This window comes from Camponotus vicinus, unplaced genomic scaffold, assembly GCF_025532165.1.
Source record: "Camponotus vicinus isolate PSW18456_S1 unplaced genomic scaffold, iyCamVici1.0 SCAF_14, whole genome shotgun sequence".
NCBI classification, from domain to species: Eukaryota; Metazoa; Arthropoda; class Insecta; order Hymenoptera; family Formicidae; genus Camponotus; species Camponotus vicinus.
Genome location: NW_028141950.1, coordinates 2,566,122 through 2,589,504, shown reverse-complemented (window position 1 = coordinate 2,589,504; position 23,383 = coordinate 2,566,122). Strand labels below are relative to the sequence as shown.

Sequence of the window (23,383 nt, the reverse complement as noted above, 5' to 3'; positions counted from 1 at the left end):
ATTGTTAATTGCAAATTACATATTTTTTCTTCAAAACAACTATGTGTTTTCTTTACACCAATTGATTCCTCTCATTATTTTGTACGTAAAAGTATTAAGGTAAGATAATCAAAAAATGAATATTTTACAAGATATTTTACGGTTTATGTAAAATTAAGAAATTATTTCAAGCCTCATAACTCAAAAAGTACTTAACGAAAAGGTACTTAATTATAGTATTTTGGAAAGCTATCGAGATAAGCTACAAGAATGTGCAAAAATATATAGGGTGTTCCATTTAAAAAAATTGAAGTGACCTTCACGTGACCTTCAAATGACTCTTCAAGGTTAAACCAATGGTACCATCTTATGGCCCCCTCGAAACCATACAACTTTTGTCGAAAACGTTTTTCTCTAAAATGCTTAGTTTTTGAAAGAAAAGGGGTGTACGGGTGGTCTAGGACACCCTGTATTTTTATAAGTACGTGCTTACATTACATTACGCTTTTTGAAAGACTTTTAAGCTCATAAAAAATTTTATTCAACATATACATATTGATTAATCACTTGCGCTGGAAAGACGTGCCACGCACGTCGAGATGTTTTTGTTACAAAGTCGCCAACGACGTATTGTACACGTCGGTAGGCAGTTGTCGCAGAAATAAAAATGACGAAAATGAATTCTTCTGAATGAATTCTTTGTGTAAAACTCTACCGAGTCTTCTCGTTTCAAGTGACGCCTCACGGCGAGTTACAGTGGAGCGTTTTGGCACGCGCATCTGTGGATTAATTGCCAGCGCAAGTGGTTAATATACATGTATACTAAACAATAAGTATGTGCGACTATTCTGTAAGATTTTATCGGATGTACATATAAATTCCCTTTTGTAAGCGAAAAGCGCATTTCTTTATTTATTAAATAGTCAATTTAGTTTAATACTCGACAGTATTTTTGTTTAGTGTCTTCCATTTTTCGAATATTACGATTACATGTTAACTTTGTAGACCAATATATCTCTGATATCAGTATTGTGAGCATCTTCCGTTTTACGTATTATATATGTAATATATAATATTATAAATATAAATATAACTTTTTTTAAAAATATGTGTATCTCATTATTTTCTAGGTAGCAAATATATTGTATGAAATTAATTTTCTCGGTTTTTTTTTACCGTACATGATTCTTAGAGATGTTTACAATTGTTTTATAATTGAGTAACACTTTGCGTGAGATAATCCTTCCATTTAACTTGCATAAGTAAGGAAATAGCGAATATTTAATAATTGTCGTGTTGCGCGTATAATCTTTTAGTCCAGGAACTGAAAATAAGACGATGCGCGCATACTTATAATGATAATCAACAATGAAAGAAAAAAGATTAATTTTTCCGATGTAATAAAAATAAATTAAATGGAATATAATAAATAACTTCTTCATATTTTTGCAACATAGTTGAACAATATGTATACGAATAAATAGAATGAATTTAAATAATATACAAGTACTAATTGAGATCGAATAATTCTTGATTCTATGTAGGTTCAAGAACCACATCTTTGTGTATCAAAATTTTTCCTATTATTAAACATTATTTTATTTTATAATATTTGAGAATGGAATTTTATTCAAGTCTAGCTAAACAAATAATTGAAAAATGATTTTGTTATTAATTTAATTTTCCAAAGTTTAATTCGAAAAAAAGAAACTATATTTTATTGTTTATACCATATGCATTTTCTTTCGGCATCACCGTATTATATATACATTTCTTTTAACAAAGATACTCGTTAATACTCGCCATAGTATCGGTATATAAAAGCCAGTGACACGGTGTACAACAGACGTCATTCTACTTTACATCGTTCCACGGAAGGCTGGTTTACCAGTTTAAACAGTGAGTATTTTTTGCATTTAATCACTTAAGGCGATCTTATTTTTTATAAATTTGAAATAATATTGCAAAATTCGACATTTATTCTACGTTAATTATTATTTAGTTAAAAAGGACAATTCTTATTTTGCTGAAATAAATATTTCCAGAAAATAAAAATTGTTTGCTAATTTGTTATATCGTCAATTATTATTTATATATAAATTTATATTTTTCATGTAACTAATAAATTCGAATTTCTTTTATTTAATTTTATTATATTTGAATAATACAGATGTTTAATACAGATATTTAAATAATATCTGTATGTATGAAAATATTATTTCTCTCTATTTCACATATTTCAATGTTTAAAAACCTTTACCGATTATAACATCAATATCATATAAGTGAAATTATAATTGAAATTTAACTGAACATGTCCTCCTGCTTTGTAAGATATTTAACATTAAAGATATTTAATATTATAATTATTTTTTAGTAATATAGTTTTATTTAAGTAACTTCATATAATATTAAATAAAAAATTAAATCTCGACTTTGTTTACATCCGTCAAATTTTATTTCGAAAGAGTTTATTTTTAAATGTAAAAATTTTTATCATCGAAAATATCTGCAGCAAATTGAGCGAAGAACCCAGAAATCCGGTTCCTATGAGTAAAAACTTGCTCTAATTTGAATATTTTGCCGAAGGCATAACGGTGAAAATACTCGGGCATTACTTTACATTTCGTCATCATATTAACATTGACATTTTTCAAGGCCTGATTGTTTCATTTATACACTTCCCATATGTAAGCAAAATATTTTATCAATTTAATAAATAATTATAAATGAAACGATTAAATGAAATTTCAATACAATATTGCAATAATTAGTTTAGTTATAATATAATATAATGCGTCGCAATTTAATATATAGAACCTTAAGATATATCTATATAGAAGTATCATTAATATATATTTGCATTTTATTATATTTATTTAATTTGTTCAGATGTTGTATCAATTTTCTATCAACTGTTTGCTATAATTATTATAATAATGTAATGATGCTAATGTATTTATTCGTTAATTTAAAAAAAAATTTATAAATATATTTTTCTTTTTATTTCCTGTAATATTATTTTTAAATTACTGCTTACATCCAGATCACTTCGTTTTTGTCACGACACATACATACACATATATTAATCATATTATTCAGACTACATTTATAAAAGTCAAATTATATTAGTCAAATTATATCAGTCAAGGTTATTTTTCGCTCCTAAATTATATACTGTATCTAGGAATCTCTCTCAAATAGTCAGTTAATCGAATTGAATCATATATATACATATACATAATGAGAGCTGCATAGATAAAGCAGTAAAGCAGTAAAAGCTTTTAAATTTGTTATGCAATGTACAAACATAAAGAGCTATCATTACACTGATAATTTTATTATAATTAATATTTTGATCATAATTTGATTATTTTTGTAACTATTCTGCAAAATATATTTCGTACTTTGGAATATTTTAAAATTCATAGAGATATACGCACTTTTCAATGTCTTTCTGTAACAAAGAATTAAGAGAGAAACATATCTTCGTACTTTACATAGATATTTTAAAATTCATAGAGATATGTGCATTTTTCAATGTTTATCAGTAAATATATGAGATAAAGAGTTAAGAGAGAATTATAATTAATTCTACGAATGTGTGTGGCAGAATAACCGATGCAAATAATTTTCTAAGAATTTTATGTTAAAACATGCAGAAAGTAAAAGATTAAGAAAAGATTAGGTTTAAAAATGTAAATCTTTTCATATTATAAAAAAAATCTGCGAAAAAATGTAAAAACGATCTACATATTTTTATAAATATATTATGTATATTTTCTTTTATATAGGATAATTTTACGCAACATAATATTACGCATTTTTAAATTTTTTATAAATGTAAGAACTTTTACTCATTACAAGTTTAAAAATTTGTTCTAAATGCATAAATAAATATTTGTGCATTAAAACTGATAAATATCTTAAATATTTTCACAGATATTTATGTGAATATTGTAATAAATATCTTCATTTACATCTGACGAAAACAATTCTAACTAAATTGGAACCGGTTCTACATCAAACAATAAAATATGCATATATGTATATGTTAAAATAAAATTAAATATTTAATACATAGCGGATTACACTGCGAAACACGCGTTTGTTACTTTCAGCATTTGCGTGTTCATCTTCTGATGAATAATTGTAATCGTTATTATCATTAATCACATTCTTTATATAAACGGAATTGCCTTGCAGTGATGCGAGAAACTGAATAATATCTAACAATAAATATAAATAATTAGCTATTGTATTCAACATTTCTAGGAATGTCTGATGATCACTTGTATTACTATAATGCATTATGATGCATTACAAATATGATATTTGATATTCAATTTTGCCTTTCAAAATTAATAAGTATTTGCGATCGTTTGTTGTTATATGTTTTATTTTAATATCGTTTTATAATAATTAATATTGTTCTGTTAATAATTATTTACTATTATTTTTTTATTTTCCAAAAGAATTGATTTTTTGCAGATATGCTCTACTTGTTATTCCTGGCCTGTCTGGCCACGGCAACTGGCCACACCTTCAATACCGTTTACTCGTGGAAACAGGTCGAATTCGAACTTCCAAACGATACCATCCGAAATGAGTACATTGCTTCCGGTGATTACATCCCGAATAATAATATGCCATTAGGCTTGGCAACTTGGCACAAAAAAATGTTCGTCACAATACCGCGATGGAGAAATGGCGTTTTAGCTACATTAAATAGCTTCCCAATGACCGCCGCACGTAAGTAAAAAAATGTTACTTAACAAAGTTTATTAAAAATATTAAGCGTATTTGTTATTAATTGAAGAGTTCATTCGTAAAATTCAGATGCTGTGAGAGAATATTTTTTTTAGTGGAACAAGTTTGGGAAATGAAAATTTCAAGCCTAGAAAAATCTTAAAAAAATATTCAAAGTTTATATCTTATGATGAAGAAATATTTCTAATTAATAAAAAATATATTTAATTTCTGATTATTATATATTGATAACAGATAATCCGATCTTAACACCGTATCCTAATTTCGAGGCAAATGACATTCATTCATCCGACGGTCTCGTAAGCATCTTCCGCGTTAGAATCGATGCCTGCGATCGCATGTGGGGTCTCGATACAGGAGTGGACGATGTTTTAGGAAATTATACAGTTTTGCGACCAATGACACTTACTGTCATCGATTTGAAAACGGATAAGGTATTGTTTCTCGATGTATACACAATTTTTTACCTATTATACAATAATTGATCTATTATAATCTAAGCTATATAATAAGAAATATAAACTATTATATAAATCGTACATGTAATAAAAGTTATATTTACACAAGATTGTTAATAATAGTTTAAAAATATATTTGTACGTCATCAAACTAGGAAGGTTATTTGATTACGCTTGTTAAGGTCATCCGCATAAATGTATGTAATTATGTGTTGCAGATTATTCGCAAGTACGTTTTGAAAGATGCAGACGTAAAACCGAATAGCTTCATTGCCGATCTTGTGGTCGATGTTGTACCTGGACAATGTGACAAAGCCCATGTGTACATGAGTGACTTGGGCGAAAATGGTATAGTGGTGTACGACTGGGAAAAGAATGATTCTTGGCGGATTAGTCATCATTTCTTCCATTTCGATCCATTGAATGGTAATATACTTAGAAAATAATAATATGCTTTTTTTTCGTTGAATTTCACATAATTATTCTCTCTTTCCTCAGAAAATCTCGAGATTTTTGATAAAAAATTATCTTATTGTCTCATATGTTCAACTCGTTGACAGGTGATTACAACGTTAATGGCTATAATTTCCAATGGGCCGATGGTGTTTTTGGGATGTCTTTGTCACCAATTCGCGACGATGGATACAGAACACTCTATTTCCATCCTATGTCCGGTATCACGGAATTTTCCGTATCTACGAATATTCTGCAAGATAATACATTGAAAAAATGGGAGGACTACGCTAATTTCCATATTGTTGGAAATAAGGGACCGTTGACTCAAGGACCATCTTCCATCATCGATTCAGAAACATCTGTCGATTATTTTACTCAAATAAATAGAAATGGTATCGCGTGTTGGGATACTAAAGTGAAATTAAATCCAAAAACATTCAGTGAGTATTACACGGAAAAATATTTATTAGCTCTGCTTACATTTATATTTACGTCATTTACTATTATTCCGTTCACTATTATTATTTTTTTTATTTTTCATCCTTCTTCAAACAAGATGATAGAATTTCCCGTGTATGATAAGGAGTTTTGTTAAACTTTAATTAACTTGCAAAATTATTTATTTATCTTTTGGTACATCATTCAAAAATAATTTGCAAAATATATAACAAATCCTTTAATTTCAATTTACATTATTTTTCGACAAAATGTCATAACGTTAGAGCGATCTATAAAGCTGTAGTTCATTCATTTCATCAGAGATGTCTCTAAAGTTCACGTTTACAAAAGTTGCAGAGAGATATATCCTTTATTGCGAAATGCTCTCCGTTAAACATCAATTTTTAGATAGGCACGATATAACAATTAAAACATTTTCAAATAAATTAATTTAAATAAATTATTTCAAATTTAATAAGTAACATAATCCGCTTATATTTGTTTTATAAGCTACTATTAGCATTAAATTACACAAGTTTTCTTTACAGAATTGGTGGCGCAAGACAACACGACATTGGTGTTTCCTCAAGATATAGCGATCGACAATAATTGTCGACAAATATACGTGCTTTCTAATAATTTACAGAAACTTTTACATGGAAGCTTCGATCCGTTGACGACAAACTTTTTCATTACTTCAGCTGATCTCGGGACATTAACAACTTTATGCAAAAATAATACAGTAGAATAATCAAAATTAGATTACAAAGAGTAATCAAAAAATGTGTTTTCGAATCTAATTATACATAATTACACATATTACATAGACTGTATTTCTATATACATGTATAAATTAAGGAATATTAAGTATGCATCAAATACTTATATTACTTTAATATTAACGGTCTTAAACGTAACTATAAATAAAGATTTCTCTTGATTATCTTTTTAATTTTTAATTTATCATTATTTCTATCGTGATTGACGCGTCATTTCCTCTTAATTACATTGTTGAATAAAAGAAGAATTCCTATATAGCCTTTCATAAATATGTTTAAGAGACTATCGAATATCCTTCTAACAAATGAAAAAGGAGATGCATGTTGTATAAACTTGCTGTCCTTCTTCTCGCTCCCTCCAATAGACGAAAGCGCGTGTGCATCCTCTCCTTTATTTCTTATATTTTAAATATGAAAAATGTGAAAAAAGCGAGGACTGATCCATTATTTCGCAACTTGTGTTAAATAAATAAACGCGGCTCATTTGAAAATCAATTGTTCGGGGGGAATTAAAGCGCCGCTATCAATTAGAAGCAGCGTATTATCGTCCGCGGTGGAATATATATTGCGGAATTGAAATTTCAACGCGTCATTTTAAAATGAGCGTCAGCCACGTTCTTTAGCCAGTCAATCCCTTGATAATTCACGGAACTTTTAACTGCAACCTTTATAACTCCCGCGGTAGCTTCCGCCCAGAGCTTCCAACTCCCTTCTCTTCCTTCCCGTCAAACCCGTCCTAGGAGCGCTACTTTCTTCCGCCCCCTTTACGACTGGTCTACTCTCTCTTTACGAAGCCGTACATTCTAAATAATTGATCCTAACGTAGTTGCCGGTGTTTTTATAACTGTTTTACCGCCCGCTCTCGCCGCCGTGATATACATTATTTAGTCGTCGGTTTTTAAAGCGAAGTCGCCGGGATCCGCGAAGGTGCGAAAAGACTGAAAGGCCTATTCGGTGCCGCGCATCTGCAGAATTAAAATGTATGCCGGCTAAATGTCGCCACCGCCGCCGCCGCCGACCGTTCAATTAGATCGCCGGATTTCTGGCGACGCCGCAGATTAACGCGGCGAAGAGAAGGGACGCGAAAGTAATCTCTTAGCGAAATAAGAATGGCAATCGCAGATTGCTTCTTCCACCTTCGCGCAACGGTCCCCTCGTCCGATTTGTAAGCAGACTCGTATTCATCCGAATCAAATTCCCGTACGCGAGATACGGAATTCGCGCGCATATGTTTTAGTAAATCAAATTACGCATATCGATATGCGTAGCAATATCGATCGCTCTCATTGGAGCTCCCCGAAAGTGATTTGTATGTAAACGATACAATCTTTTTTTTTTTAACAAACGATGTATATTCCTCTCTTTCTTCAACATTTTTTAGCGAGTAACGACTCCCCATGAATTATTCGTGAGTCATGAGAGGACCTATATTCGTGCTCAATTCACGTAGCCGTTTGTATAAACAATATGTATATCCCGTCACCCATTTTACAGCTACTCGTATCGAAGAGGGCTCGATTCCACGCGCGCCCTATCTCCCCCTTTCCCGTCCCCCGAATTTCTGTTCCATCGCTCAAATATTCACGATTTGTCAACTCTTTTGAATTATTCATTTTCCCCCTTCCCCGGCTGGTATCTTTGTTATCTTACTGATAAGTCAAAGGACGAAAGGATCGCGATAGAAGACGCCGCTTCCGGTATCTTTCGCCAAACCTCCGCTCTCCCTCCCTCCCTCCATCTAAGAATGAAGGTGTAGAATGCAGAATGCAATGTCGTGCTCTCTTGCAAAGAGCACTTTGACACAGCCCCACGGGTACATTACTAGGATTGCCGCCACCAATTGAACTCCCCCAACTCGCCGAGAACCCCCGGCACGAACCTCCCTTATATCTGCAAACACAGCCGCCCGGGGCGACACCGCCGCTCAAACACTCAATCGCTCGATTCACGAAGCTCAAGTAACTTGAAATTCTCCCCATTGTTAACGTTATTTGACTTATACGCGCTGATACCGGCGCTGATCTCCATAATGGGTAATACTTATGAAAGGACGGTTCAGGCATTGTTCAAATTAAGTTTCGCGAGCGCGAGTATGATTAAGACCTCACCCCCTCTGCGCGACAGATTATATAAATATCCTCGGAAATGTGTCACACGAGGAAATTTACAATGGAATATCCGTTGTGCGATTTGTAAATTTAAATGCCTTAAATTCTTCCTTACTCTCTGCGAAATATTGCTTCATCGTAAGGTCTAATAAATCGTAGGCAAAACGTGAATTCTTACGTTTCGGTGTTTCAATACTTTTTTTTATTATATATCAATTTTTTACAAATATTTAATTATATTTTTTTCTGCTATTTAAAGATCTATATTATGGTTTATTTTTGTCCTGGGAGATAAATTTCATTTTTATTTACAGAGAAATAAAACTGACTGTCACGTAGTTGTTCGTGTAATAAAAAAAATTGAAGCAACTTTTTAAAGATTGTTTAATCGGAGTTGTCTAAAAGTTTCACGTTTCACGTATAATAAGAGTAATATCACTATGAGATATTGTATTTTTCGTTCTCGTTTTTTCAGTACTGTTGCATTCCACGTACCGTGCGAACGCTATCCTGCGAAATGTTCAGTCCCATGTGTATGGCGCAGGCGCTACTTTGTGCGTCATTTATGAATATTTATAAAGTCTCGCGTAAAAATTTCACGAAGAGATATGCGCATTCCTTACGATTCTGTGTTAAATAACATTATACCCAGCTTCGAATTACAAACGTACAGCTTCCTCGTGTGAACCAGTTATACAAATATATGTTTGTCGCTCAGTTAAAGAAGGCGTCGAAATATTCGCCGGAAGCAAGATGCTGCTGTCCGAACATTTACCCGTTAATTTCTCGTATTCGTTCCATGATTTATGGAAATGAAAAATGTATAAACGCGCGGACAAAGAGCCAAACGTACGAGAAACTTTATTCGAAACTAAATGTCATCTATAGAGAGACTTGCAGATTATGAAATATTGTATTAATTTATTAATAAAAATCCAGATTTTTCTCGAAAATTATTTTCTGTGTGTGAAAACTGTTTTTACATTAAAAAAAATAGTTCTTCTATTTGTGACGAGAATGACGTAAGGGTGAGCGAAGGAATGTCGGAGATCCAATTTGCAAGGGAGTGAAAATGGCCACGAAACTTCGCCACGCATCGCGATATTCTTATACCGGGGAGGGCTAAATTTACTCAGGAATCACCCACATTCGCGGGCATCCATATCCGCGCGAGGGAGGGAACGTCCCCCCCGCGTACGACCGATTACACGTCATCGAAATCCACGATAGACGGAGGGCGGAACTCGTGGTAGGTATACGATCGTCGGACAGATATATCCGCTAATACACGGCTTCTCGCGCGCCCATAGTACCACTTTATACGACCGAAATTCCCAGTAAGATGCAGGAGGACACCGACAGAAAGGGAGGGAGGGAGGGCGAAGGGCGAGGGGGGAGGGAGGAGGGGAGGAATTCGTAATACGGAGGGCGGCTCTACGACTCCGCTGGGAGGAATTCCGGGGTACGTTTTAAATTGCTGCATCCCCAACCTTCTTGTTTATGTATGCTACCGTGTTTCTTATTCTTGTGCGGCAGCGAAGGAGAGCGCGCACCCCCCCTAACTTTATGTGCACAGTGCCGACATAAGTATGCAATCTATGCGTCGGTGTGGCCCGCGCCCGTGCACGTGTGAGTGGCCCGCGTGCCTGTATGCGTGCACGTGTGTGTATTGGTGTGTGCGTGAAAGCGGCACGGCCGTAGCCCGAGACCGGAGAACGTGCTACACACGCGTAACGTCGCGCGTGCACGTACGTGTGTATTGTATGGCGAAACGTGGCCCTATGTTTTCTCCCGTCGTGTATTTGGACGCCCTGTATAAGAGCAAGGGAGAGAGAGAGAGAGAGAGAGAGAGAGAGAGAGAGAGAGAGAGAGAAGGAGAGAGGGATAGTAAGATCCGCGCGTTTCCTCCCGGTGGATTCTTTTCGTGTTTCGAACACACAGCCTCCTCGCCCCCCGCTCAGACTCTTCCTCCGTATTTCCACCCTCGCCGCCGCGCACTCTTTCGCGTTCCTATCTCTCCGCCACAATTGCTGTAATCTACGATCTAGGGTGGTGGATTTAACCACCCTGTGGATCTCAGCTGCGGTAATTTGTAAAGTTTTTAATATTGTACGGGGTCTCTCGAACGGACACCGTGTGGAAATGCTTCGGCAAAATCGACGATTGAGGGATCCCCGATTCTGAATTGACTTAATAATTTTCTATCCTTCGACACATTAATGTAATTTATTACATTTATATAATTCTCACCATTTCTCGATCGCCAATGATTTTTGCAGAACGTGACTAAGGTATCATTAATATTGCTTGCAATACAAATAAATTTTTATGTTATGAGATGCACGGTATGAAAAACTTATAAATTGAAAAGTGCATCTTTACGTCGGAAAATGAAGCGTGCTTTAAAATATGCTACAACACATATACACATATATAATTATATTATAATACTTAATAATTTTGAAAGAAATTTTCGAAATGTCATTTTTAGAATTATTGAAAACGTCGAAATTGCGAAAATATTGATAAGCTATCTAGGGACGAATTGGCCGAGAAGTGATTGAAATCGATGACCTACTGACAATATTTTCAAATGAGAAAGACTGAGAATCACGGTAAGATTATTGAACACGTGTAGGATATTATATTTGGCTGCCTAGTTCTATGCTATACTACTAGATGGCAATCGGCACACTTTCTTCTTATTTACAAGAAGATATTTAATAACCATCTTAATTGAACAGGATTATAAAATACGTAATTAATTGCTCCAGTTGAGGCATCTTTTTTTATCATTTATCTATATCGTAAATATATATCCGAAATTTAACAACTTGGAAAATTTCGACTTGATTGTCATTAAATTCGACAATTATTTTTTTATAACTAAAATATATTTTTAGGGAAATTGCAACTAGGAAAACAGAGTCTTGAAGTTTCTGCACTATGTAACTATATGTCCAGTTGCTAATCTTTTATTAGCGAAAATAATTATGCAATTAATGCATGAAATAAAATTGGTTTTATTCCGCAATAAATGCAAGATGCAATTTGCAATCGAGGGAATGTGCGATAAGTTGGAAGCTTAACTAAATTTTAATACTGATTTTACTTCAGATAAATGCTCTAAGAGAGATAATTACTAGATATTGACTCACTGTTAATTTATATTTATATCCTTGTTAAAAAATTGCTTTCTTTTAAAATTTTATACTTAATTGAGTAAAACAGCATGAACTTATTGCATTCGATTCTTTATGTATAATTTCTATATAATAACTTATCACATATTCTGTTTTACAAAATATTTTGTCACTTGTGATTTTGAAAAAAATAGAGATAAAATATCTTATGTAGTAAGATATATTGAAAAATATTTATCAAAGATGGAGATAATAAATATAAAAATTTTTCTGTTATTTTATAGAAATAATTCTTTCCTTTGATTAATGTTATTTAACTGAAATTATCAAATTTAATAATTTGCATTCATAGTTGCATTTTTATAATTTGATAATTTGCATTTGCAAGTGTCAGGTTTATTACATCAATACATAAATAATAAATTTCTAAAGATTTATTACAAAACTCATTATTGCATCTGTCTAATCGTGAACCTTTTAAGTTTAGCAAAATACATTCATGAAACAGAATACGTCGCATTCTGATAAAAATGTAGTTATTAAAAAGTCCACTTTAACCCTCGGTATAAAACGTAATTACACGTACGAAATATTAATAAAGCTGTTATTACGCTTGGCAAAAATATATGACGAGATGTTGTGCAAAACTGTAACTATCAAGCGGACACGACGTTGTATAGAGCGCGCCATTTCTGTATTTTTATGCATAATTAGAATAGCAACATTTTTTCGTAATTACTCTTTTATAACATGGCCTGCATGGATTAGTATATATTTGTATATATTTGTTACCTTCCCAACATTTTTAGTAATCTACAAAATTAAAATTGCAATAAATTATATATATAATTTATATATGTATATGTATATATGTATAATAGTACATATATGTGGCAATAGAAGTTATAATTTCTTGCAGCATTATAGACTGTTAAAAATGATAGGATAATATTTTTAATAAATATATGATAGGATATAATACTTTTAACAAATAATAAAATCCAGGAAAATGGTTTGAAAAAATCGAAACATTGGTATAGTTTTACATCAATTTCGATAGATTTATTCACATGCATCCACTTCCAAGCTCCGATTAGCTCTCTTTTTTCTAATGGAAATAAATAAATTTTTAGCAGGCATTAGAATTTACAAGAATCAGGCAATCTCAATGTTCCTCCGATTTTTTTACTCCGGAATTAGTCACGTACTTGGGCAACGTATCGATAAGCCTCGCAAGCTCTCGGCTCTTTCTCCTTCTCGCGGAGGATATCTCCTTAATATCGTCAGAAAACAATTCTTCTCGAGCTATCTCGAGTACGAAATGGCCGCGCGCGGTGGCGAATTGTGCGCCGCGCCGACCCGGCCACGAATATCCCGACGTTATACGAACAAACAACGTAAGCGCGGGCGGCAAGCGGAGAGATAGAGATGTAGTGGGCTAGGCGTAGGTTTTGATGGTAGCCGGTGTGTACGGCGATGCGGTATACGTGGGTAGGTAGGTAGGTCGGTTAGAGCAGGGGTCGGTTGGTCGCGCGGGGGAGGAACGGGCAGGGAAGGTTTGGATATCTTGTCGAGGATAGGCTGCCGGTGCAAGTAGGTTTAATATTTGATAACGCGGGCTGGTCATCCTGCCGAGGCGATAACACAGGCCCCGCGGGAACCTTCCGCCCAACATCCCTCGGAAAACGACTGCCGCCAAACTCGCAGTGTGTCCCTCCGCCCTACACCCCCGGTCCCTCCTCCCCCGTCTATCCGCGATTCTCTCATCCGCATCCACCGTGTTCCAACGGTCCGTTCCATCTCTTACCGACCCCGTTCTATCCTTCCTATTTTTCTTCTTTTTTTTCCTTCTCTTTTTTTCCTACACCGGAGCTCGTTTCTCGAAGCGTTATCTCCTCGTCCGGTGTTTCTCATGCATCCGCTTCCGTTTCGCGATGCCAATGTAAGGGATGAATGTGCGCGAACTACAAGGGGTAAAATGATCGAGACCCCAAGACTTATCGATGGAATAAACTGTTTACCGCAGTTTAAATTGATCGAAATTGCGATCAAGGTGTTAATAAAAAGATAGTAAAAAAGTGCGTTACGACTTCCAATAATCGGAGAGATTTTACATATGTACATAAATATATGTATATATATAAACTGCGAGATTAATATATTATGTATACACAAGAAAAGGGTCAATCTTTGTGTACGGGTCAATTTCATTGGCATCTCGGAGAATCATATATAGGAAACAGCTTTATTCGTTTATTCGATCGACCGAAATCCCGAAGCCTTGCGGGACTAACAGAGGGGTCCTGGGTTACGGAGGGTCCACGGTACGTTAAAAATTTACTATAAAACAGCTCACACAAGTCTGCACTTACTGCGAAGATTTGCTTGCTCAAATTTCCGTGTACGTGGTCGTTAAAATAGTTGCGTTAATATCGAGACAAATGTTTAGAAATCTTGTCTAGCGATTTAATAACTCAATTAATATCATCGTGAAATATGCAATTAATTAAGCGCCATTTACTTTTTATTTAGATTGTGTATCTTTTTTCTAGATAGAGTAGAAATTGTACCTATAAGTCGTACACAATTGTTGGTTTCATTATCTTTTATTAATTGAAAAATAAATATGTTTAATTGTTGAGAAACAAGATTAAAAATGTTGAAATATAACACAAAACAAATGACGCGTTTTTACTTACTTTACCCTTTTGTCTCTTTAATTACAGTTTTGACTACAACATGTGCTTCAAGGCTGTTTTAATGATAGCGTAATGCTTTTGCGTGACTTGAGTATTTCAAGGGACGGAACGAATTGAACGAAGTATATAATTATAATGCCAATTGCATATGAAAAGAGATACCTATTTTTAACATAATTCATACCTTATACGTCGTCGCGCGTATTTCTTTAGTCCCACTTTATCATCATGCGAATGTAGCATAAAATTAAAAGTTTCAACGGCAATCTTTTATTTATATTTATATATTTTTAATATTAGATAAAAATTTATCAAGCGCCCATAATTTTCACATTTGCTAAAACGAATTCTATACTTATAAAATAAATTATAAAATGAGATGAATAAATTTAATTCAAATAAAGTTCAAAAAACATTAATCCATATTTACAGCCCGGTAATCGGCGTTATAAACGTATGTGCGCATAACTCTCTGCCTGAGTTTTAAAATTTATATATTTCAAATGAAAATTGCATCCGATGTTATATTATGTGGAATTGCGCGGACAGATAAGCGTTTAACGTGAGAATTGGACATGTGTCATTGCACTTGCCATTGGCATATTAAGAATATTTTAATTAATTTGATAAAACAATATATAAATATATTATATTAATACGGATTAATGAATTTTTTAGTTGTATTTCAAAGTTTCTCTCTCGTGATGAACATTTAAAATAAATTTCGCGATGTGCAATTTCTGCAATCGGCACGCCCTCGTGAACATTTAACGTAGGAAATGAATATGTGCCTGCGCGCGCTACGCCTATAAAGAATTCCGATCAATTTTTTTTATTTTTTAACAATGTAAATGTTATAACAACACGGCTTAATGGATTTCAGTTGTTTCATCCGTCAAAATTTCGCCATGAGAACTTAGACTAGACTTTATATTACGCGATTTTTATGATTGGAGCGAAATAAGCTCGCCTATTGTCCATTTTGAGGTGACAATAACGTCAGATTTGAGCGCGTCTTGTTAGAAAGAAAAGTATAAAGTTTATCGGAAGAAATCGGACGAAAGACAAGAGAGAAATTTTATTTTATTAATACATCAATGACAAGATCATTGTGACAGCGTGTTTTGCTTGGGTCAACGAAAGTGCGATGCACCATGCATGAGATGAAAAAAAGGAGCGTCATCCGTTTTTCCACCGACACGTGCGACGGGGAGACCTACGCGGAGATAAATTTCGCTCTGAATGACAATTTTCCGATGTGGAAAGATGTGCAGCGTGCGGTGGAGAAGTAGATCGAGCGAGATGAGAATCAAAAAAGCGCGCATACTCTAAAATATGCGTAGTAATACGTACGTAGTGAATGCGAAGGAAATGCAACAAAGAGAAAAAAAGAGAGAGAGAGAGAGAGAGAAAGAAGGGATTTATTATCCCGACGATAAAGATTACAATAGGCACGCGCAGATATTTATACATCGTCGAGATATAACGATAACGCGACTTATGACGTTTGCGTATGACCGAGAGCACGAGTAAAATAGAGCTGATATTCGCCATGGAGGAGAAAGACGCGCCGGAAGAGGTTACAGAGATGTACGGGCGGGAAGACAGGCAAGATGTAAAAGATAGAGAGAGGGAGGGAGGGAGAAGGATAGACCTGGCTCAACTAGAAATATAGAGAGAGGGTGTAAAGAGGATCGAGCGCGAGTGGCGGCGGCGGGCAAAACGTAGACGTGGAAGGGTGAAGGGATGTCGAGATGTACACGCGCATACACACACATACACACACACGCCGACACAAGCATACGCACACGGGGAAGGATGGACAAACGGGTGGTCGCGGTTAGCGACACCCATGCGAGCAACCCCTGAAAGCAACGGCAAAGATGGCCGACGTGCATGAGATTAGGGGCGCAAGCGTAACCGCGCGTGGCTCCGCCCCCGTTCACCGGGACTCTCCGTTCCGCTGGCTAACTCACCCCCGCCGCGACGAATTCACCCCCTCGCGAAAACGAGGAGCGAACCGTCCCGTCGTGTGGGCAAGCGCCACGCTGCGCCGCATCGCGTCAGGACCGCCGATCCTCCCCGCTGCATCCCCCACCTGCACCCCCGGACGGACAGCAGCACTCCTGCCATCCCCCTGGAAGAGTTCATCCGCGAGGCGCTCCTCGCCGGCCAGTCAGCGCCAAAAAGTGCAGAGCTTCGGGACAAGAGTCCGCGTACTGTACCCCCGCGCGTACTTCAACCCCCTGTGTATGACAGTGTGAGCCGGTATACCTCTCTCTCTCTCTTCCCTTTTTCCCTCCGAAAGCCAGTGTCGCACCGAGTTAATCCCCGAGTGCTTCGCGGGACACGAAGAATCTGGTGACTTCGTCGCTCGGTGGATCGTTTCGTTTTCTCGAGCCTCCAACCTTAACGGGACACCCTGGTGAAACCCGAAGTGAAGTGAATCCGAAGTAGAGCGTGGGATCGATTTTACAATTTTTTTGCAGAAAGAAAAGAGAAAAAAAAAGTGCTCGGAGAGATCGTGATTATCAGTTATCGTCGACACGACGGGGTGCGCGCGATTTTCGTTGACTGTGGTTACGCGTGGAAGCGACGTTCAAACTGACGATCGAGATGCGGGACCGCGGGTCTCTGGGGTCCGTCGCATCCACGCTTATATACTGATAGATCTCGACTAGGTGAGTGCCTGGATTCTCTTGTGCAATACTGGACGTGGTGTCGGCTCCGCTCGGCTCGGTGAACGTGAACGTACTTTGAATTACTTCGACATCAAGGTAACACAGATGCGAATGCATCTTGGAACCGAGAGGCGCAGCCGTCGCTGCCGGTATCACCTACGTCTCGTCTGAGAGTGCCGCCCGATTCCGGAAGCCAGGAGGAGGCCGGAAAACGCGGAAGAGGCCTAGGGTAGGCTAAGGCGGCACGCAAGATGATGTACTCGCCGGACAAGATGATGGGAAGCAAGGGACTCCACGGGGCACCCATCACCGCCCCGGGATGCTTTCCCTCGGGGAGATACTCGCCGCCGCCTTATCGCGCCGCGCCGGATCCGATGCCGCCGCCACCGAGACGATGTATGCCGAACCCTACGGTGAGTGAAATTACCGGTTTCCTACAATTTCGTCGAATCGCACCGCCTCGATATCCCGCTCGATAGAGTTTCGAGTTTCGAGTTCGGTCGTAAAAATATTTTGCGACACACTTTTCGCAATCTATCTCAGATTGCGAGAGCTCGCCCGACTTAAAACTGCGAAATAATGAGTGAATTATAATAGGTGTCCAATGCTAGAATATGATTTTTTCTCTTTATATAAATCGTAATTTACACTTGTTTAAAAAATTCTTCGTAGACTTAAAAAAATAAATAAATGCATCTCGTTAAGTATATAAATTTTTAATTTATTTTGAACGGTTGAATTTTGCATAGATTATTTAACTGATGTTAAAATAAAATATTCGAAAACATCTAAATGTGTAGTAATATAATATAATTATCGTATTGTAGAACTCTGAATAATATAAGTAATAAATAAAATAATAAACAATATAAAAATAAATAAATAAATTTATTTATTTATTTAGTTTTATATATTGAATATTTTTCTTTAAGCTTTCAATTTTAAGTTGCTCAATAATTGCATAACATCTTTTATGCTCATTTTAATATCTAATGTTTAATATTTCAAGATAGAAACAACTAATTATGAAACTTATTGTTAGCTAATTTAATTCATGAATTATATCTTTTGTTTTAAAAAACAAAATGATTAATCAAATCAAGATTTTATTTGAGAAAAAATGCGTTATCAATTAGTTGCGCCAAAATTAATTTTGACGATATTGCAACAAAATTTGTTAGCAAAAAGATTCTAGCTTAATCTTATTGGTAGACATAATAGTTTATTTGATAACTTTAAGTTCTTGGACGAACAATATAAGAAGTCTGCTACTACTAAATTATTCTACAAGCAAACGTATAATAATATTTAATCTTAATATTTTAATTGAAGAGATGTGATTCAATTTATATTTTTTTAAAGATATATTTTTAAAAAATATATTATACTAAAAGTCAACTAATATAAAATAAAATAAAAAAAAGACATATTTAAAACTTTTTATCAAAAATTTAAAGGAAAATTTCAAAGGAAATTATTCATTAATTTAATAAAAAGTTATAATGAATTTTAATTAATTTTGTATTATCATATATTTTAATTAATTTTGTATTATCAAATCGGAAAATCCTTCTGTATGTGACATTTTGTTAGAATATAGTAATGTACGTTTTAATTTTAATTAGCTCAAAATATTATCTACGCGATACATTTCTATTTACTCGTGATTATTATTTGCCTTATGCAATATTGCGTGCATTATTGCATAGGAAATGGACAATTTTGTATCTTTGCGATCGTTTAAAATACGATTGAAATGGCGGGTCGGATAAACGCAAGAATACGACACCGTGGAACTTTTTAAGGAGCGACGTAAGGTGGCAAGGGATGTCGTTGAAGTTTCTCTTCATTCGTTTTCATTGCCCGACACTTGACCGCGTCGGCATGCTCATATTTCTCGTACTTACAGGCGACATGTAGACACCCAATTTTAAAGCGAATATATCTATAAATATAACTGTGTGCGAGTATGTGAGAAATATCAAGAATACATGTATGAACCCATGTTTCTTTATTCATGAAAAGATCAATATTTCTTCCAAGTTACGTTTATATTTATAAATCATCACTTTTTTCAAGAAGTCCGGAATCGTTTTTTCAGAATTGTTACATTGCATTTAGTTGACGAAAAATAAATGTTCCTAAAGATATATCACTTTTATTAATTTTATACATATTTTAAATTTAGAAGCGACGAAATAAATTCGACGAAATAAATTCGTTAAAAATTACATATCGTGTCTTAAAACATTTGTTAAAAAAATCCTATCATATAATATTAATGTTTATTGTAAAATATGTAAAAGTACATATGAATTATAGCTGTATTTCATTCTTAATATATTATAATATTGTTATCGTAAACATTCAACAGTTAGAAAATTTTTATACATCTTCGTAAATATAGATTTGTAGAAATAAGAGAAAGTGATTACGCCCATTTCAAAGTTACTATTACTTTCTTTAATAATTTGCTGTAGCTTTATCATATCATTGATGTTGTTAAAACAAATGCAACGATGTATAATACAAAACCATAAAAATAGCCACAATAAAAGTTCCTATTTCATACAAAATATAAAAGAGATCAATCCAAGCAATTTATTCAACCATTTCGAATGAAAAAAAATCATCTGTATTATTGACTGACAAAAATATAACATTTTACATATCTTATGTGAAATGTGACTATTAAAGGGAAATTAGACTATTAAAGAGAATAATGTTTTTATTAAATATATATTTTATATTTTATTTTTATCATAAAATATTAACATATATCTGCCTAAAAATGATAATTCAGCATTTGATTATTTAAAAATCGTTGGATTGAAAATGAAAATTTAATTAAAAAATCATATATATAAATAAATATTTCGATTAAATTAATACAATTAGATTTTTTCATCAAAGGGCTTAATAAAAATAAAGTATATGTTTTAAGGTATTTATACTGCTAAAAAAAATAATAATGCGATGTTTGTATTAATAAGTTATCCAGAGAATTTTCAAAAATAAATACAATTTTATAGAAATAAATATATATTTATGAAGATAATGTAATATAATGATAATTGATTCGATATATCATTAATTATAATAAATTAAGATAAATTAAGATTAAATTAAAAAGAAGACTAATGATATTACATATGCGAATAGTTTTTCAACTAATGATATTACATATGCGAATAGTTTTTCAACGACGACTATAAAACGAACATTTATCTATGTAATTTTGATTTCTGATACTGAGATGAACTTATCAGAAAATTATGTCAATTCTTTTCCGATGAGTGTCTCGAATTTGACTAATCGAAGAACTAAATGTCATAATTGAATTTAAACTATTATTTATACCAAATACAATTGTGAGCATGACAATCAATCGTGGCGATCTGATCGCAGTAAATTGCATTATCGAGCTGTCGCAGAAACGGTCGATGCAAAAGTGAAATTGGTCGAGGAAATATCCATGGCGATAGAATTTGTCCGGCGTGAAGAGCTCAATAAAAATAACTTTCGATTCGCAATGCGGTTTAAAATTAAACGTCTCAAGGTTTCATTTAAATCATATTCCACCGTTCAACGAAACGCCGCATTTAGAATATTGTTATCGCTATCGTATCGAGCGCCGTTTTTCTATTAAGGTCAAACGAAACATCGTTAAGCGAATATATTACGTATATAATATATGTAACATATGTGATAGTTGTGCTGCTCCGAAATCTAACAAGTTAAAAAGCGCAGATTGAACACACGAGTGCGAGAAAAAGTTTCTCTCTCTCTTTCTCTCAATCTTTCTCTATAAGAATATATTATATATATCTGAAAGATGTGAAAAAATTGATATTATAATGATGCCGATTAAATCGGGTAAAGTCTAAGATCTGAGCGAATATCGATTATTTTAATGCCTTACGACCCCACAACTTTACTCACTCAGTTGTGAATACGCGGCCAACTTTACCTTACGCTGTTAGTCTTCATGAATTTAACAGGATAGAAACGTGAAAGCCATTCGTCACGTTTTTAATAATCCGCACAATCGTGGAAGAAGCAAAGCTTATATAAAAATGAAGCTGCAAGTAAATACTTTACGAGATTTATTCCAACTTAGAATCAGATTTATTTCAATATTATTCGTTGTCTCTTTGATTGCAAATTCTTAGTGACCTGTTACTTGTGCGTTGCAAACTTTATTAACGCTTATCAGCTCTTTCTATGCATGTACAGTTTTATAGAAATATCACAATTTTCAAATCTTCAACGTTGCAAGATGTAAGAATTTTGACAGTTGAATTTTAATCAGTCTTGAAATTATTATTCTCAAGAATTATGCAAAATCCTAATAATATTTCTATAAAACTTTGCATACAAATTTCACATAATTTGAACTTAAAAAATTGGTAGATGCATAGAAAATTAATGTGGGTTCAATCACGCGATGAACTAGCGTTGGCTATTTTCTCACGACGATAATTAAATGAAGAAAAGAAAGAAGAACTCGAAACACACAAGGATTTAATCTCGTTCGATTCTATTCGTCGCATTTTACGGTAATCATAAAGCTCATAAAAGTAGCAGGTATCTAAACAGAATCAATCACGGTTGAGCCAGCGTTTTTCTCTGTATGTTCCTGCGTCTCGTCTCCCTCCCTCACTTGTCTTGTCCTTCGCTTTTCCGATCCCTCGGCAGACTATTCCGACTATCGTGAGGTCGGAAACCAAACCATATCGAACGATCCGAAGCGAGTCCCACCCCGACGGCGCGATGCGTTCTCCCCGGGCTACACATCGCGCGCGCGGGCTCCGCAGTCTTTAGTTTATTCATGTGACGTAATAGGATAAAAACCGTCGCTACGAGCTGAGTGCCTAGATGAGATTACAGCCGTACTGTTACGCCCGGTAACGCGAATCCGATGTAATCGGCCCCTCTCTTCTCCTTTGATTTTTCTCTTTAGTTCTCTCCCGATAACGCGCGCGCGAGAGACGTACTTTTATACCGTGTCATCCCGTGTCCTTTTCCCTTCCTCTTCCTCCTCCTCCTCCTTCCCTCGCTCTCCCTTCCCGCTCTCATTCTAATGCTTTATCGCCTTTTTTTCTCCGGATTCTACATACGATTCTACGGATTCTACATACGATTAATGCCAAATGTAATTCCGAGCCGGAAACACCCACAGATGGAACATTTTTAGGGCGCGTGTCTTCATCGCTACATTTAGCCGAACGACGAAAGAGGAAAATGCCGATGCTATTAATAATAATTTGCGTTTTTAAATAACATGTATTAGAAAATCGTCGGTTACTTAATTTATCGATTTCAAAAATATATATAAAATATATTTTACGGAGTATTCTTATATAATTCTCATCACAACGCTCATATTCATTTAGAATCGATGAAAAATTAGAATATGCGTGTTTAGAAAAAATGCAAACGTATCACTTCACAATTATACTATCATCGTACTTGGACATCGATGCAAAACATGAATTTCGGAAGGAAATATGAAGTTGCAAAAATTCATGTAACTCAACGTAATAAGATGCTCTATATAAACGATTGATATATTATAAAATCAATTTAAAGGAAGGAAATCGCGATATTTGTCTGCAAATATCGCTAGCCTATGCAGAAGCGATTCGCGTGTTCAACGAGACAGTATTGTCGATCGATGGGTGATTACTGATCATATTCGGGTGTACTTATTCGGGGGCATTTATTTCGATGTCGCGCAAGCGCGAGCACTCGTGACTCAAAAGAAGGTATCGACGAAGGTCGATCGTTAATTGTCTATCGCTATTAATTGTCTATGAGCATCAGGCGTGGCTTTCACCTACGGTGTTAATTATCTATGATAATTAATACA

The 23,383-nt window shown here is 34.7% G+C and overlaps 3 protein-coding genes across 5 annotated transcripts in view; 2 read left to right on the top strand and 1 right to left on the bottom strand.

Moving 5' to 3' along the window:
* Positions 1–23,383, bottom strand: part of LOC145965536 (beta-galactosidase) — a 115,420-nt gene that overhangs the window by 21,271 nt on the left and 70,766 nt on the right. The window lies entirely within an intron of this gene.
* Y-f (yellow-f) lies at positions 1,765–7,044 on the top strand. 2 transcript variants are annotated; one of them, XM_083089194.1, is made up of 6 exons: positions 1,765–1,878; positions 4,471–4,731; positions 4,984–5,183; positions 5,426–5,633; positions 5,768–6,103; positions 6,650–7,044. In XM_083089194.1, exons 2-6 carry the CDS (start codon positions 4,473–4,475, stop codon positions 6,850–6,852), a joined length of 1,206 nt encoding a protein of 401 aa, XP_082945320.1. In that variant the 5' UTR covers positions 1,765–1,878; positions 4,471–4,472; the 3' UTR covers positions 6,853–7,044. The 2 variants fall into 2 exon arrangements, with proteins under 2 accessions (XP_082945320.1, XP_082945318.1); XM_083089192.1 differs by having other exon boundaries at positions 4,455–4,731.
* Positions 17,020–23,383, top strand: part of Acj6 (abnormal chemosensory protein 6) — a 42,908-nt gene continuing 36,544 nt past the window's right edge. For both annotated transcript variants that reach the window (XM_083089196.1, XM_083089195.1), the window contains exon 1: positions 17,020–17,924. In XM_083089196.1, coding sequence (XP_082945322.1) covers positions 17,763–17,924 — 162 coding nt within the window. In that variant the 5' untranslated portion in view covers positions 17,020–17,762. The remainder of the gene's footprint in view (positions 17,925–23,383) is intronic.